The following is a 15,933-nucleotide window of genomic DNA, read 5'->3' as shown; positions in this document are numbered from 1 at the left end:
GTGAGTATGGCTGGACTGTCCCGACCATCCACGTGCAGTATCCTCAGCACCTCGGAGCACCAAGCGAAAAATGTTTAAGCGGGACTCTGTCCGCTTGTTGGGGCACTTTGAAATTTCACTGCCTTAGAGCAAAAACGGGGAGCCCCCACTTCCACATTGAGAAGCAGGTGGGGGCGGGGGTGGAGAACTTCAAGGAGCCCTGGCGCCGCATGGTATGGGAGCACTTGAGAATCAATCTGGAGTCCTGCAGGGGCTAACGCGAAACAGAAGAATCTTGGCCCTCAGGCAGGCAGACCAAGGCCCAAGGCCCGAACTGAATGGGATGAGGGATCTGCCATTTTTCCTCATTTCCTCAGTGCGGTGATAGTCTCTCCATACATGAGGAAACAGAGGAAAATCATAACGGGCACATGCACAGAACTTTGAAATCTTTTGCATGTGCAGGGGTGGGGGGGATCCCTATAATGAAGACATGCTTTTTCTTGCTGACAAAACCCTCACTGTCCATTAGGAACCGTTTGTCTAGAATATTGCGGGGCTTTCTTTCAGTAGTAAGGATTTTTTTTGACTCTTTGATTCATCATCTTTCGGGGGTGACTATGGCTTATCAGAAAGTATGATGTCATTGTAGATAGATAACGGTTCATTCTTTCAGTTTCACACAGGACGAGCTACTTAGCTTGTTTCAACCCCTGTGATTGATTTGGTGAAGATGAGCACATTGAAAGTTTCTCTGACTTTATTTCTCAGTGGCCTTTCTTTCCTGATAATCTTGCATCTGTATTTTCACTTCTCCATCCCCAGCTGTCCCATTCTAAGAAGCGTTGTGGTGACTTGAGTTTTACCCAGAAGTCATCTTAGGGTCCGCCTCCTTCAGCGTGTGCATACTTTCTTTCTCCTCTTGCCTCTGTTTAAAAAGATCTTTCAAATAATCTTCCAGGTCTCGCACTGTAGGAGCAGAGAAAGCTCAGAGGGCTGAGTGCATGCTTGGCATGCAGAAGGTCCAGGTTAATAATAAATACCTCATCGTCCCAAGTTCTGTCCCCAGAACCCCCTCTTCCCCAGAGAGAGAATCCCCCAGGATGCAGAGCAAAGAGTCGCCCCCCAGCGTCACTGGGTGTGTCACAAAAAAACAACAACAGCAAAGATTCGAACAGAAAGAGTTGACTCCAGCTTAAATTCTCAGTTTCTGTGAAATTCTTCCAGGACGCACAGCTGTGGGTTCTTGTTTGTTTTTTTTTAATTGTTTTACCATTCCCTTCCAGAGTTTCTGGCAATGTTTTGGGTCTCTATTTTGTGTTTGTTTGGTTTTTATTTTTCGGTTTAGTTTTTGGACCACACTTGGTGTTGCTCAGGAATTACTCCTGGCTCTGTAATCAGGGCGTACTCCTGGAGGGCTCAGGGTACTTTATGGGGTGCTGGTGAATCAAACCCGGGTCAGCTGCGTGCAAGGCAAGCACCTTCTGTCTGTACTACTGCTCTTCCCACCCCAACCCCCAGCAATATTTTTAACCACACACACGCAGACACACGTACACGTGATTGCAAGTTTTGAAAATAAAAGGTATATATACCACATTCTAGTATTTAATGGGCAGGGCAGACACCATCATTATGAAAGTGGGCTTCCCAGAGCAAGAATTATCCATTATTCTACTAATCGTGAATGTGATTGTGCTGACTCCGGAGATTTCCCGGGGTGTGGGACACTCCGCCGCATAATTGCTGCTGCTGGTGGTGGGTGGTGGGGAGGAGAGGCCAGTGTTGAAGGGGATGTTTGCACTTTGTCCCAAGGGAGGTGGGATGGAAGGGTTTTCTTGTTAATCTGGGACTCTATTGTGTTTTAGGTCAGTACCCTCCCAGACCAGGGCAGCTCGGCCCCGAGACCATATTAATTTAATGCCATTTGTAGTTCACACTGTTGCAAAGGACGATTGATGACTATTGGTTTGTTGAACTTGGGGGTTTTGAACTTTAAGCTGTGATTTTTTTAAAGTGTAGACTACGGAACTGTATTACTCACTATGAAATTGAATCTTCAGTTAAAGCAGGAGAACGTTATCCTTGGTTAATAGTTATTTTCAATGATGAAAGCAAGCACTTGTGCGGTAACAGACCCCTGAAGTATCAGCTTCCACTTTAGTGGTCTTCCAACTGAAATACCGAGGAACCATTTCTTTAAAGAAAATTTCCCACTGCACATTATCTCAAAATAGGCTGTTGCCATTGGCTTCAGCATGAACTTCTTCCTTGGATAGAACTATTGGGGCTTTCCAAATCCAGGCAGATTTGAATCTATCTATGCCCCCCCCATAACCGTCATTTGTCACTTATCTGTACATCTGCATGGAGGAACGTGACATTGTCCCCCCCCCCCATTTTTTTAGCATTTTACAAAAAAGTATCAAGATGCTACTAAAATTCTGTGTCTCAAGTACTGTTTCGTCATCCCAAAGTCAGTCTGTTTCGTGTACAAATTAACTCGCACCTCAGCAGAAAAATTAGATCATTCACTAGTGTCTTTTTCTTACACAGTTACTGAAAGGCCAGCACAGCAAGGGCTCATTAAGATCAAAGAACTTGCCTATTTTCCTTAGTTCCGTGTGTACTCGATGACCTCTAAGGTATCCCTGCAGTTTTGTGTGTGTTGCTTTTTTACCGATAAGGATTTCATAACTGGACGGAAATCACAAGAGAGGAACAACTGAGTGCAGTTGTTCTGAAATAGGATCGCCGGGAGCACTTGCGCCCATTGAAACAGTGCTAGAGGGAAGAGGTCCGGAAACTTGTGTTGGTGATGGAATAGTTGGGAGAAGGGTGATGTTGGCTGCAGGGTAGTTGGTGCCACTCGGGAGGTCGGAGAGCTGCCTGCAGCCGCCCCTGTGCCGGCCTCCTTCTAGCAGTGGCTGGTGCTGCTGAGGCTGGGGCACTCACTGCCGGACAGAAGCTGAGGTGCTCTGCAACAGAACTGCAGCTCCTCTGTGGCTGTGCTTGGGACGTAGGTGTGAAGTGTTTGGGAGCAAATGCCTTTCTAGGTCGTGCGATTTCAAGAAGTGTGTTTCTCCGACAGAGCGAAGGGACACTTCTAGCAACTGGTTCATACGATGGATTTGCCAGAATATGGACTAAAGATGGTAAATGAAGCATTTTTTTGTTCCTTTGAGGTTGCCAGTCTCTGTTATTTTTAAAATTTAGAGTAACTGTGTTTTCCTTTTAATTCCAGGTAACCTTGCTAGCACCTTGGGGCAGCATAAAGGTCCGATATTTGCATTAAAATGGAACAAGAAAGGAAATTTCATCCTAAGCGCTGGAGTAGATAAGGTAAAAAGCACATTCAACTAAGGTGTTTGTAAACTAATTTGTTAGAGATTATAGTTGAAAGTCATCATGTTCTATGCACCCACATAATAAAACATTCACAGTTTAGGAATTTAAATGTGAATTTTGTGATAATCACAGAAATGCTTTCTGAGATTTTTCTGTCAATCCTGAGTTATCAGAGGTTCTTAATTCTTCAGCTTTATGACGACTCACTTTTGCTGCAATTTGAGTCACATTGGATGTCCTACCTCTGATGTTCCTGCTTTTTTTCCTTTCAGTTTCTAATTTGTCTCATCAGTAACTGTGTCCCTGGAGTGATTCCTTGGGATATAAGTCTTAGAAGCAGTCTGTTGTCTGAACTCTTAGGGTTCATTGGAAACGTAAGAAAATGCAGGCCTTGAGCCAGGAAGAGTGGCTGATGCCTTAGGGGATATGCTTAGGGGCCACTTCCTGGCCCCGCCCACATCAGGGCCTCCTGCAGTGCCGCTCACTCCAACCCAGCCTTGTGGTGAGAGGCTACTCCAGGAAACTAGATGCCGGGTTGTTCCACCTCTCTTCCCAAGGCAGTACCAGGGCTCAGCTGCATGGCTGCAAGCACCTTAACCATGTGCTTTCTCTCCTGGCCATAAGATTATTTAAATTTTTTTAACTGAATCACTGCAAGATTCACAGTTACAAAGCTTACAGTGTTCCAGCACCCATCCTTCAGTGTACATTTCCCACCACCAGTGTCCCCAGTTCCCCTCCACACCCTCACCCCTGACCCCCAATAGGATGTGTGGGGGTTTTTTTGTTGTTATTTTTGGGTTTTTTGCTTTTTGGGTCACACCCGGCGATGCACAGGGGTTACTCCTGGCTCTGCACTCAGGAATTACTCCTGGCGGTGTTCGGGGGACCCTACGGGATGCTGGGAATCGAACCCAGGTCAGCCACATGCAAGGCAAAAAATGCCCTGCCTGCTGTACTATCGGTCCAGCCCCAATAAGAGGATTTTTAATCCAGGGAAGCTCATGCTCATTGATTATTGAATGTGTTTTCACAAGGGAAGTAGGAAAATAAAGGAAAGGAAAATCAAGAAGGCCAGAAGTGGGAGTAAAAAGCTTTGCTAATGTCTGTTACACAGTATTTTACTCCCAAAGTTATAAAATTACTAATGGGAGAATATTAAAAGGAAATCTCAAAGTGTCCATTCCGATTTTTATATTAAATTTTGATGTAATTTAATGGACATTGTTTTAAGTATTACAAAAATTTAAGCTGTCTTTTTAGTGTAAATATGAGCTCTAAAAAATCTTAATATTTAGAATTATCTATTTTTATTAGTCAAGATTGTGCCTTATAAGCTCTATATCAGGCAAAATCTTACATTTTTGCAGTAGATTTCCTTAAGAAGTTTAATGTGTGATTCTTGGTAGCCAGTGATTGTTATTTAAAGTAACTTGTTATTTAATAGCCAGTGATTGTTATTTAAAGTAAGTTGTCTAAACAAGCACCCGATAAAAAATTTTAAAGCAATAATCGTGATTCCTTTCCACCAGATGAATAAATAGATAAATAGAGCCTTTTCTTTTGAGATGAAGCGTATGCTACAGATCACGTTTGCTCTTCTTTCTTTTCTATTGCTTCAACATAGAAATTTCACTTGTGTCTGTTGATGAACCTGTTCTAATCTTTGACCTCTTATTTTTCCTTCCAACATCAGACGACGATTATTTGGGACGCCCATACCGGGGAGGCCAAGCAACAGTTTCCTTTTCACTCAGGTGAGCTTAAACCGTTTATCGGAGAACCGGAACCTTGTTCTGTTGTTCTGGTTACGCTTTCGCCAGCCCTATGGCTCCTTTGCAGCCCTGTCTACTGGGCAGGGTGGAGAGACCCTGGGCCGGGCACTTGCCCTGCGCACTCCCGAGCCGGATTCCCTCTTGGGCACCACACGGACGATCCCTGAGTGCAGGGCCGGGAGGAAGCTGAGGTTGTGAGGCGTGGCCCCAGAACCAATGCAGATTCTTTTTTTTTCTGAAGCAAAATCGTTTTTACTGAAAGAAATTTAGAGGAGACATGTGAGGGGAAGGAGGATACGTGTTCAAGAGAGAACATGGACTTCTCCACAGTGGAAAAAGTCTGGAATGGTCCTAATCAATCCGCCTGATGATACATATTACCTGGGTTTGTTACTGTCACTGTCACGGTCACTGTCCTCCTGTTGTTCATCGATTTGCTCGAGCAGGCCCAGTAACGCCTCCATTGGAGACTTTGTTGTTACTGTGTTTGGCATATCGGATACGTCATGGGGAGCTTGCCAGGCTCTGCCGTGCGGGCGAGATACTCTCTCTCGGTAGCTTGCTGGGCTCTCCGAGAGGGGCGGAGGAATCGAACCTGGCTCAGCCGTGTTGGCCCCGTGCAAGGCAAATGCCCTACCCACTGTGCTATCGCTCCAACCCGGTTTTGTTACTGGGTCTAGTTATTATATTTGTAATTGTAAGAGGATCACCAAGCATTTTCTTTAAACGTAACATAAAAGGCACTTGCAGCTTGGTGCCATTGGGGTTGGTATTAATTAATGTTAAGAGTGGAGATATTTTTAATTAGGAGGCATAGGTTTGAATGGCACTTTCACCCTCCTTACTTTAAGGCTAGTAAGTCAGCGATTTACACCTTTCTGAGCCTTATTTTCTCTGTCTGTATGTGAGGGATATTAGTCATGCCTATAAGGATAAAACAAATGTATCTGAAAGTTCTGTCCACATTCCTGCTAATTTACAGGCTTTCTCTTGTCACTTTGGATTGATGACCCAGTTAAAATGGGATTGATAAACCCAGATAAAACATTGGTACCTTAAAGAGGTTTTTCTTTTTAAGAAATAAGTTACTATTTAAAATCTTAATCTCGCTCTCTCTCTCATACACACACACACACACACACACACACACACACCCACGCACGCACACACCCATAACGTGCTCCTTCCAGAAGATAGGCTGCCGTGCACCCTTCTACTCTAGAACATTTATTCCTAACCGTAGTAACTGATGTTAAATTGGAGCAAAATGCCTAATGACTTGGAACAGTGACTTCAGTATTACCTGACTTAATGCTTAAGCTTTGTGGTGGTTGGGAAGAGTTTTGTTCCAAAAAATGACTTCAGGGGCTGGAGCGATAGCACAGCGGGTAGGGTGTTCGCCTTGCATGCGGCTGACCGGGTTTGATTCCGAGCATCCAATATGGTCCCCCATGCACCACCAGGAGTAATTCCTGAGTGCAGAGCCGGGAGTAACCCCTGAGCATCGCTGGGAGTGACCCAAAAAGGAAAAAAAAAATGACTTAAGTGACTGTTTCAAATATTTGGTAACATCACAAATGATGGTGCTCACCTATAAAATTGGAATTAATTCAATGACTTTTGCAGTCTTTTTTTTTCTTTTCAGTATAATTAAACTACAGAATTTTTTTTGTATATCACGATTATATGGCCTTATGTTAAGTAGCACAGTTTAAAAAAGCACATTACATTGTCTTTTTGTTGGTCAGCATTTACTTTTCATTCTCTAGACCTTTGTCTAAGTCCTCATCAAGAGAGAATTCTCTTTGTCGTCCGCCTATTTATTTTTTTTGAATTTCATTTTCATTAGGTGGTTCACATTCATTGCTTCTATTCAGTATTTCAACACCAATCCAGCCACCATTACACCTTCCCATGCCGTTATTTCACATTTGTCCACCATCTTTTGAGTCTGCCTGCTAGGGCAGTTGCTAGATGATTTATTTCTATTGCTCAGTATGGCTATCATGAGAGTCGTGGATGTGTGATTCTGGAATTCTAAAATTGTAAGTGGTTGGGGTCCAGAGACATCTCAGTAGGGAGCTAGTCCATTTTGAGATTCAGCTGGGAGTCTCTGGATCAAGGCCTTGATGCGCTGAGATGGTTCCGGAGGCAGATTGTGGAGGCCACAGCCCGCACCCCACGTGGTAAGGGAGATGGGATGTGGCCTGGCGTCTTAGTGCTTGAACCCACGTACCTGAGTTTTGTTTCTGGAAGCTCGTGGCCCCTGGGGTTTCATCTGGGGCGTCAGAGAGGGCACACCCGCTCCGTCTGTGCACAATTCGAATAGATGTGGCTCACTGCCTGCAGTTTCTATCTTCGTTGTCTACGCACCAACATCTCATTATGATGAAAGAGAAATCGAGAAGTTCTACATGGAGCTAGAGAAGTTCTATAAAGAAGACCACACCTTCTACAAGATCATTGTGGGTGATTTTAATGCCAAGATAGGACCGAGAAGATCAGCTGAAGAACTTCACATCGGGACCCATGGCCTAGAATGGAACGAACAGGGTGAGAGACTGTCTGAGTTCATCATGTCGACCAAGACCATTCATGGTAACTCACAGTTCCAGAAGGCAGAATCTAAACGATGGACATGGGAGTCTCCCGGTGGACGATTCCACAACGAAATAGACCACATCATATTCAATCGACGGTTTTGCCTGACTGATGTCGCTGTTGTCCCAAAATTTCGAACGGGATCGGACCACCGTCTCCTTCGTGCAAAATTCTACTTCACAGAGCGGGGAGAAAGGGCTGCAAAGTTCAAAAAGAGAACTCCCAGAATGACCACCAACTGGGAACTCTTTGGTACTTTTGCGGAAACATGGGAAGATGCCATTGTTGACAACATTGACGAGGAATACGATCGACTGGTTCAGCACCTCCATGAATGTGCGAGGAACGCCAAGAGAGAGATAGCCACAAAAAGTCGCCTATCTTCGAAAACTCTTGAGCTAATTCGCCAGCGTGGTTTGGCGCATGCCTCAGGCAACCGCAAGCTAACGTCCGAGCTTGCAAAGCAGTGCAGAGATGCGATCAAGGAAGACCTCAAAGAGAGAAGAGCTGAAGTACTGGTAGATGCGGCAGAAGCCAGGAAAAGTATTCGTAACGCCCGCCTGTCCTTCGCCAACTATAAGACCAAGATGACTGCCCTCCGACGTCCTGATGGATCCATCACATCCTCCAGAACGGCAATGGAGAAGATTATCCATGACTTCTACTCAAATCTCTTCGATAGCCATGTCCACTTGCCAACATACCAAATTCCACAGGATGGGTATGTTGTTCCCAACGTTCTCCCCTCCGAAATCCGACATGCCATTTCGTCGGTAAAGAAACAAACAGCACCCGGCCCAGACAAGGTCAGACCTGAGCACCTGAAGAACCTGCCGTCAGTACTCATCAATACACTGGCTCGGCTCTTCACTTGCTACCTGTCTGAATGCAAGGTTCCGTCCCAATGGAAAACCAGCAGGACCGTACTACTGTTCAAGAAGGGAGACATCCATGACATTGGCAACTATCGCCCGATCTGCCTATTGTCTGTCATCTACAAGCTGTTCACTCGAGTCATCCTGAATAGGATTGGCAGAACACTAGATGAAGGACAACCATGCGAGCAAGCAGGGTTCCGCAAAGGATTCAGCACCATCGACCATATCCACACGGTAACCAAGCTCATTGAGGTTTCTCGGGAGTTCAAGATGCCGCTCTGCTTAACGTTCATTGATTTAAAGAAGGCCTTTGATTCTGTTGAGACGGAAGCGGTCATTGAAGCCCTAGCCAATCAGGGCATTCAAGCCCAATACATCAGGATCCTCCGTGAACTGTATTGCGGATTCACTACCAGGATCTCACCATTCTACAAAGAAGTGATCGTTGATGTCAAGAGAGGGGTGCGGCAGGGTGATACCATTTCACCGAAACTCTTCAGTGCCACCCTCGAGAACATCATGCGACGACTGGAATGGGAAGGAATGGGAGTGAAGATAGATGGTCGGCAACTACACCACCTCCGCTTTGCTGATGACATTGTTTTAATAACACCAAACATCAGCCAAGCGGCACAAATGCTGGCCGACTTTGACCGTGAGTGTGGAAAGGTAGGACTACAGCTGAATCTTACGAAGACAATGTTTATGAGAAACAGCCTTGTTCCTGACGCCCCATTCGCTCTCAATGGAACGACCATCTCCGAATGCAACAGCTATGTGTACCTAGGTCGAGAGGTCAACATGACAAATGACCTGGCACCCGAGCTGCGCAGGAGGAAGAGAGCGGCTTGGAACGCCTTCAAGAACGTCGAAGAAATAGCTAAGAGGACGAAGAACCTCCGGCTCCGGGCACATCTCTTTGATTCCACTGTTCTTCCTGCATTAACATATGCCTCAGAGACCTGGGCCCTACACAAACAAGATGAGAACGCCATTCAGGTCTCCCAAAGAAGAATAGAAAGAGCTATGCTTGGAATATCACGTTTCACTCAAATGAGAGAACGAATCCGGAGTTCTGACATCCGTCGACGATCAAGGATCAGGGACGCTGTCTCATATGCCAAGGTGTCGAAAATCAGATGGGCTGGTCACGTAATGAGATTTAAAGACGACCGTTGGACTAGAGCTGTTACTGATTGGATTCCACGGGATGTCAAAAGACCGCGTGGCCGCCCACCTACCAGATGGTCAGACTTCTTTGTCAAGATCATGAACGATCGGTTTGAGGCCCTCCATGTTCCCGGAGCGAAGAGATGCCATTGGGCTACACTAGCACGCGACAGGGACAAACGGAGACGTTACTGGCGCCCGCTCGAGCAAATCGACGACTAACGGGAAGTTAAGTGATTAAGTGATTTGTCCACGAATGTATTTTTCATAAGGTTGCTTGGGGAAATTAAATATGTCATGTGGAGTCTCAAATTCTGTTCTTCCACTTAGGAAGTTTCTAATAAATGTTTGTTGATTTAATCCAGGCAGCATCCTCATCCTTGCTTTTCCATTGTTTCAAATATACCAAAGCAAATTTTTGTAGTTTAGGGAGTGCCTGGGGTCATCCTGGGGGGTGGGGGTTGCTTGCAGCTTGATTCTTGGCTTCATGTTTGAGGATCACTTCTGGTGACCTCGGGGAAATGTGTTGGGTGCCAGGGATTGAACCCGGGTCGACATCCATGTACAAAGCAAGCACCTTACTGGATGTGCTATCTCTCTGGCCCCAAAACATTTTTTAAACATTTTGATTGTATACCAGGTATTGTAGATCTCTGAGCACATACTCTCACTTGTTTCTTTCATTTTCTACTTGATTTGTCTTCAGCTAGTGAAACCAGTTTCACCATAGCCTATAGTTGTCTTTTAAAAAAGCTGTTTCAGTTCGGAAATCTGTGATTCGATTTTCCTCTTTGAATTATCGATATACTGATTCTTTAGTTTCCTTTTTTCTTTTTGTCCTTTTCCATTGTTTAAATACTTGCACATACCACTATTTGGTTTACCTCTCTGTCTGTGCATAAAATCTGGTGTTTATTTAATATCAGTAATGCTAGTTACTCTTATTTAGGCATAAGCAATGGGGAGTGACTTTATATTTTCTTCTCAAAATGCACTTTTTGACCTCCATTGTTGAAAAAGATTAAATCTCTAATGAGAATATGCAGCTACGCTCCTTTTTCCCTTGTCACTAAGCTTTTGCTTTAAGTTATAAACTAATTTATAAAGGAATTGAAAGTAGGATTTATATTGCCAAAGCAGTCGTAGATGAGGTGTAAACCAATACTCTTGGCTGGTTTTACTAAAACTTCACCTTTGCCCACTGAAATTCTAATTTCATACAATTTCCATGAACATAGTTCATCTTTTGATCACATCATCAAAATTTGTGTCTTCTGATGTTTTTTTCTCCTTCCCAGTTAATTGGAATGCGAAAAGTGTTCTTGGCTAATGGGCCAAAATTGTAGATCCCCTTCCTTAAATCCAGTGTTTTGGGTAGGCTCCTACTGCACAACCCAATTACTTGGTATCAGTACCTTGATTTTCACTGCTAATTATAGAGGGCCTTTGCACTTTGGTCCAGAGGAAATGAAAAAAATACTTAGTTTTTATGTATTAAATGGGCTGGAGCCATCGCACAGCGGGTAGGGCATTTGCTTTGCCTGCAGCCGGCTGACCTGGCTGACCTGAGTTTGATTCCTCCGCCCCTCTCAGAGAGCCTGGCAAGCAACTGACGGTATCTTGCCTGCACGGCAGTGCCTGGCAAGCTCCTCGTGACGTATCTGATATGCCAAACACAGTAACAACAAAGTCTCACAATGGAGATGTTGCTGGGCCCACTCAAGCAAATCGATGAACAACGGGAGGACAGGAACAGTGAAGTATTAAATACCAGCTAACTTTTGGTCCTCTGAGGCATTTTGATTCAGTAATATAGATTCAAAAAACAAGTCCCTTGGAAGAAAATGTATTTGCAAGTCTTTGCAATATTCAGTTACCAGTTGATAATGGAAATAAAATGAGAATAGATAATGGGACTGACTCTTGCTCCGTGTAATACTGGTTTGACTTGTAATTTAAAAAATTCCAATTAATGTACATGATTTCACTTGATCTCTATAATATCCTTGGGTATCAAAAGTTCTATCCCCATTTCTTAGACAAGAAGATAGCCTGAGAGGGGCCGCAGTGATAGTACAGATAGTAGGGCATGGATGGTTCAGGTTCGAGTCCTACGACTCCAGGTGATTTTCCACACTCTGCTAGGAGATTGATCCCTGAGTGCAAAGCTGGGAGTAAGCCCAAAGCACTGCTGGGTGTGGCCCTAAAATAAGACAAACCAAAAAAAAAGAAAAAGAAAAAGAAGTAACATGAGCGTTTAAGTAACTTGGTTAGGATTCATTAGTTATGGAGTAAGAGAACCAAATGTAAATAGAGGTATACAGTATCATGTTTAATTGATCGTTTTACAAATGAGGTAGCAAGAGTGATGGTATTGGTAATCACAGAGTCAGCTCTCATCCTGATCTTCCTTGACCTGACCAGTGTACTTTCTCTCACACTTTATCACACAGAGTCAGAGACACGGAAGTGTGTTAATGTTTGTGATGATTAGGTACCATTTTTTAAATTTTGTAGTTTTAGAAGTATATGACATCCTTAGTCTAGAGAAGCTATCAACTTGCTTTTTTTTTTTTCTTTTTGGGGTCACACCCAGCGATGCTCAGGGGTCACTCCTGACTCTGCACTCAGGTATTACCCCTGGTGGTGCTTGGGGGACCGTCTGGGATGCCAGGGATTGAACCCAGGTCTGCCGCGTGCAAGGCAAACACCCTACCCACTGTACTATCTCTCCGGCCCCGCTATCAACTTGTTTTTTGGGGGGTGTTGCAGTGTTGTTCCTTAATAAAACGTGGGAACAGCCAACCTCGGGAATAGACTAAATCGATTTTGGTACATCAAGCCTGGCAAGCTCCCCGTATGCCAAAAACAGTAGCGATAACGGGTCTTGTTCCCCTGGCCCTGAAAGAGCCTCCAACACGGCAGCTTTGGGAAGGACGAGAGGGGAGGCTGCTAAAATCTCAGGGCTGGGCGAATGGAGATGTGACTGGCGGCCTCCCAAGCAAGTCGACGAACAGTGGGATGACAGTGCTGCACAGCACTGTAGTGTCGTAGTTGTAGCCTGCAAACAAAGTGCAAAGCTCCTCTCTTTTCTCCTCCCAGCACCTGCATTGGATGTTGACTGGCAGAGCAACAACACCTTCGCGTCTTGCAGCACAGATATGTGCATTCACGTCTGTAAACTCGGACAAGACAGGCCTATTAAAACATTCCAGGGACACACGGTGAGTCTCCCGCCTTCTTCCTCCCCACCCTCCTTTCAGGTGGCTCTGATTGTTCGTGTTTCAGAGTGATCTCAAAACTGCGTGTTTGTTTTCGATGGAATAGCCCCATATATTAAAACAAAATGACAAAATGAAAATGTGAACATTTGCTGTTGTTTTTTAGAATGAAGTAAACGCTATCAAGTGGGACCCGACTGGCAATCTCCTGGCCTCCTGTTCTGATGACATGACTTTAAAGGTAATTGGTGGTGAATAGTAGTAGGAAGATGTAGTTGCTTTATTTTTTAAATAATATTTAAAATTATTCTAGATTATTGAATGTTTAAATTTGGGTGAGGACTTACTCTACTTGTATAATTGCTAGTCATCAACATGTATATTTCCTGAATGCCCAAGATATTTGACTAATGCAAATAAATTTTGTTTAAAAGAATGACTCCATGAGGAGAGCAAAGTGCTGGTCCAAATCGCCTTCACTATGAGAGCCATAATATTGGTGGAATTAAGATTCTTTGCACATAGAAAGATGGTGATTAATAAGTGATGAAATCTTCATGGTACTTGTAGATTTGACTGAAATTCTATGAATTGTATTGACTTGGTGCAATACAAATATATATCAATCTCATTGGGAAAAACTGGTAGCAGGAATTGCTTATGGATGGGCTTAGTTTACACGTCAGAGTGCACATCTCATCATGAATGAATGTTTTTCTTGTTACATGACTAAGAACAAACACCTTGGCACCTGTGCATGTGAAATAACACAGGAATAAAGCATTTTGTGGTAAAGAATACCCCTGTACTGAGACTTATCAGTACTGTTATCAGTGACCTTGTCAACTATGGTTTAATTTATATTACCAAAAATCATGTGCTTGAAGAATGAACACAAAAATGTTTCCTTAGCGGAAAGTTAATGAAGATTGTTGTATCTCACCATGAAGCCATTAAGCCCTCGTGTAAGAGATTACTAACATTTTGTTTCAGTTAAGCCTTGTGTATTTATATGTTGTTAGTCAGGATTGGCCAGCTTCTACATTACATCCATCCAACCTGATGAGCTGCTCCTGATTTATCACTGTTGTCGTTGGAGATGTCCAGGAAGTCAGAAAATTTTAATGGGGTGATAGAGCTGGAGTTAATTTTTAACTGTGTGGCGGCCTTGGGGTGTGGGCGTGACCGCCGAGGCTTCCAGATGTACTAGGAAGTGGTGGGAGGTGGCCCATTCCCACTCCGGGAAAGCCTGGAAATTTCTGTCATAAGACCTAGGTACCTGAGATTTTCAACCGATTGATGTCTGGATGAGTTTCTTTTCGAGCAGTGGAGTCCAGCTGGGGGTCTGGGGCTGGCTGTGGAGTGCAGATGCTTTGGGCTGCTGGGGCTCTGTTTGGGCGGGCTCTGGGCTCGCTGCGAATGTTCCTTGATCTTTAAAGTCACTGTTAGGGTTTGCCACTGAGCTTTTGTGCTGGAAAGATGATATTTTGAATTTTCCCTTTGTTTGGAAAAATAATACACTTTCTCCCCATTTTATTTAGATATGGAGTATGAAACAAGACAGTTGTGTCCATGATTTGCAAGCACATAATAAAGAAATTTATACTATTAAGTGGAGTCCAACAGGGCCGGGGACAAATAACCCAAATGCCAACCTTATGCTAGCAAGGTAATTCTTCTATTTTATTTCTTTATGGATCATGTACAGAGAAAGCTTTATCGATGACACTACGTTTCATATTTGGAGATAGTAACTGTTTACTGATGTCAAACACTAAAACTGAGGTACGTGAGCCATAGAATAATAAAATTTCTTCAGCATTATAAAAACTCAAAGTGGGGATGATGGTTAAGGGACCCCTTGTCCATGGCAGTGGCAGGAAGCGGACACCTGGGTGGAGGGTGTGGTGTGTGAAGTCCTACTGACAGCAGTTTATAAATCCTGGTGTCCAAAATAGCACTGTAGCACTGTCGTCCAGTTGTTCATTGATTTCCTCTAGCAGGCACCAGTAGCCAGTCTTCATTGTGAGACTTGTTGTTACTGTGTTTGGCATATCGAATAGGCCACGGGGAGCTTGCCAGGCTCTGCTGAGCGGGCGGGATACTCTCAGTAGCTTGCGGGGCTCTCTGAGAGAGGTGAAGGAATCGAACCCGGATCGGCCACATGCAAGGCATACACCTACCTGCTGTGGTATCGCTCCGGTCCGTGTCCAAAAGGAAAATGAAAAAAAAAGATAAACGTGGTTTGTGGCCCAGAGATGTGGCTCAAGTAGTACAATAGATGCCTTGTGTGTCTGATCCTGGAATTCAGCCCCGGCACCCCATGGTGCGATTCAAGTCCAGCTGGGTTTGGCACGTCAACAACCATAGATACTGCGAGTACAGTACAGAGCCAGGGATCTGTATGAATGAATTCTCCAGAGAGCAGGAAAGTGTGGTTTTCTCATTTTTGTTTAGAAATTTGGAAATTTTGAGAATGCTTTAGGGCTGTCTTTATGCCTCTAAAAATGCTTCATTTCGAGACAGTTTCTTCCTGACAGCGGGCTTCTCGTAGGGAGTGTGTAGTTACCAGGAATGACTGGCTGTGTGCATGATGGTCAGCTGAGAGTCTTTGGGCATTTACCAAATCACTCTTTTTCTTCCTTATCAGTGCGTCCTTTGATTCTACTGTTAGATTATGGGATGTAGACCGAGGGATTTGCATCCATACTTTGACAAAGCACCAAGAGCCTGTATACAGTGTAGCTTTCAGCCCTGATGGCAGATACCTGGCCAGTGGTTCTTTCGACAAATGCGTACACATCTGGAACACACAGGTATGTATCTTTTTAGATAGTCGGGTCTTACACTTGGTAATCAAAATTTGTCTGTACAAAGACTCTTTGAATGTTTTGAACTATTTTGTAGATGTAAAATGTGAGTTTTAGACGTATCTTTTTTACCTGAAAAAAGTTACTTGTG

At 44.1% G+C, this 15,933-nt stretch overlaps 1 protein-coding gene across 4 annotated transcripts in view; it reads left to right on the top strand.

The window, feature by feature from the left end:
• The window catches only part of TBL1XR1 (TBL1X/Y related 1), a 160,817-nt gene that overhangs the window by 133,510 nt on the left and 11,374 nt on the right, over positions 1-15,933 (top strand). For all 4 annotated transcript variants that reach the window (XM_056110517.1, XM_056110515.1, XM_056110518.1 and 1 more), the window contains 7 exons: positions 3,071-3,134; positions 3,224-3,321; positions 5,024-5,084; positions 12,854-12,975; positions 13,139-13,213; positions 14,514-14,641; positions 15,623-15,788. In XM_056110517.1, coding sequence (XP_055966492.1) covers positions 3,071-3,134; positions 3,224-3,321; positions 5,024-5,084; positions 12,854-12,975; positions 13,139-13,213; positions 14,514-14,641; positions 15,623-15,788 — 714 coding nt within the window. The remainder of the gene's footprint in view (positions 1-3,070; positions 3,135-3,223; positions 3,322-5,023; positions 5,085-12,853; positions 12,976-13,138; positions 13,214-14,513; positions 14,642-15,622; positions 15,789-15,933) is intronic.

The sequence above is a fragment of the Sorex fumeus genome, unplaced genomic scaffold (genome assembly GCF_029834395.1).
Source record: "Sorex fumeus unplaced genomic scaffold, SorFum_2.1 ptg000010l, whole genome shotgun sequence".
Taxonomy (NCBI): Eukaryota; Metazoa; Chordata; class Mammalia; order Eulipotyphla; family Soricidae; genus Sorex; species Sorex fumeus.
The sequence above is the reverse complement of the archived record's forward strand: the minus strand, read 5'-3'. Positions and strand labels throughout refer to the sequence as shown.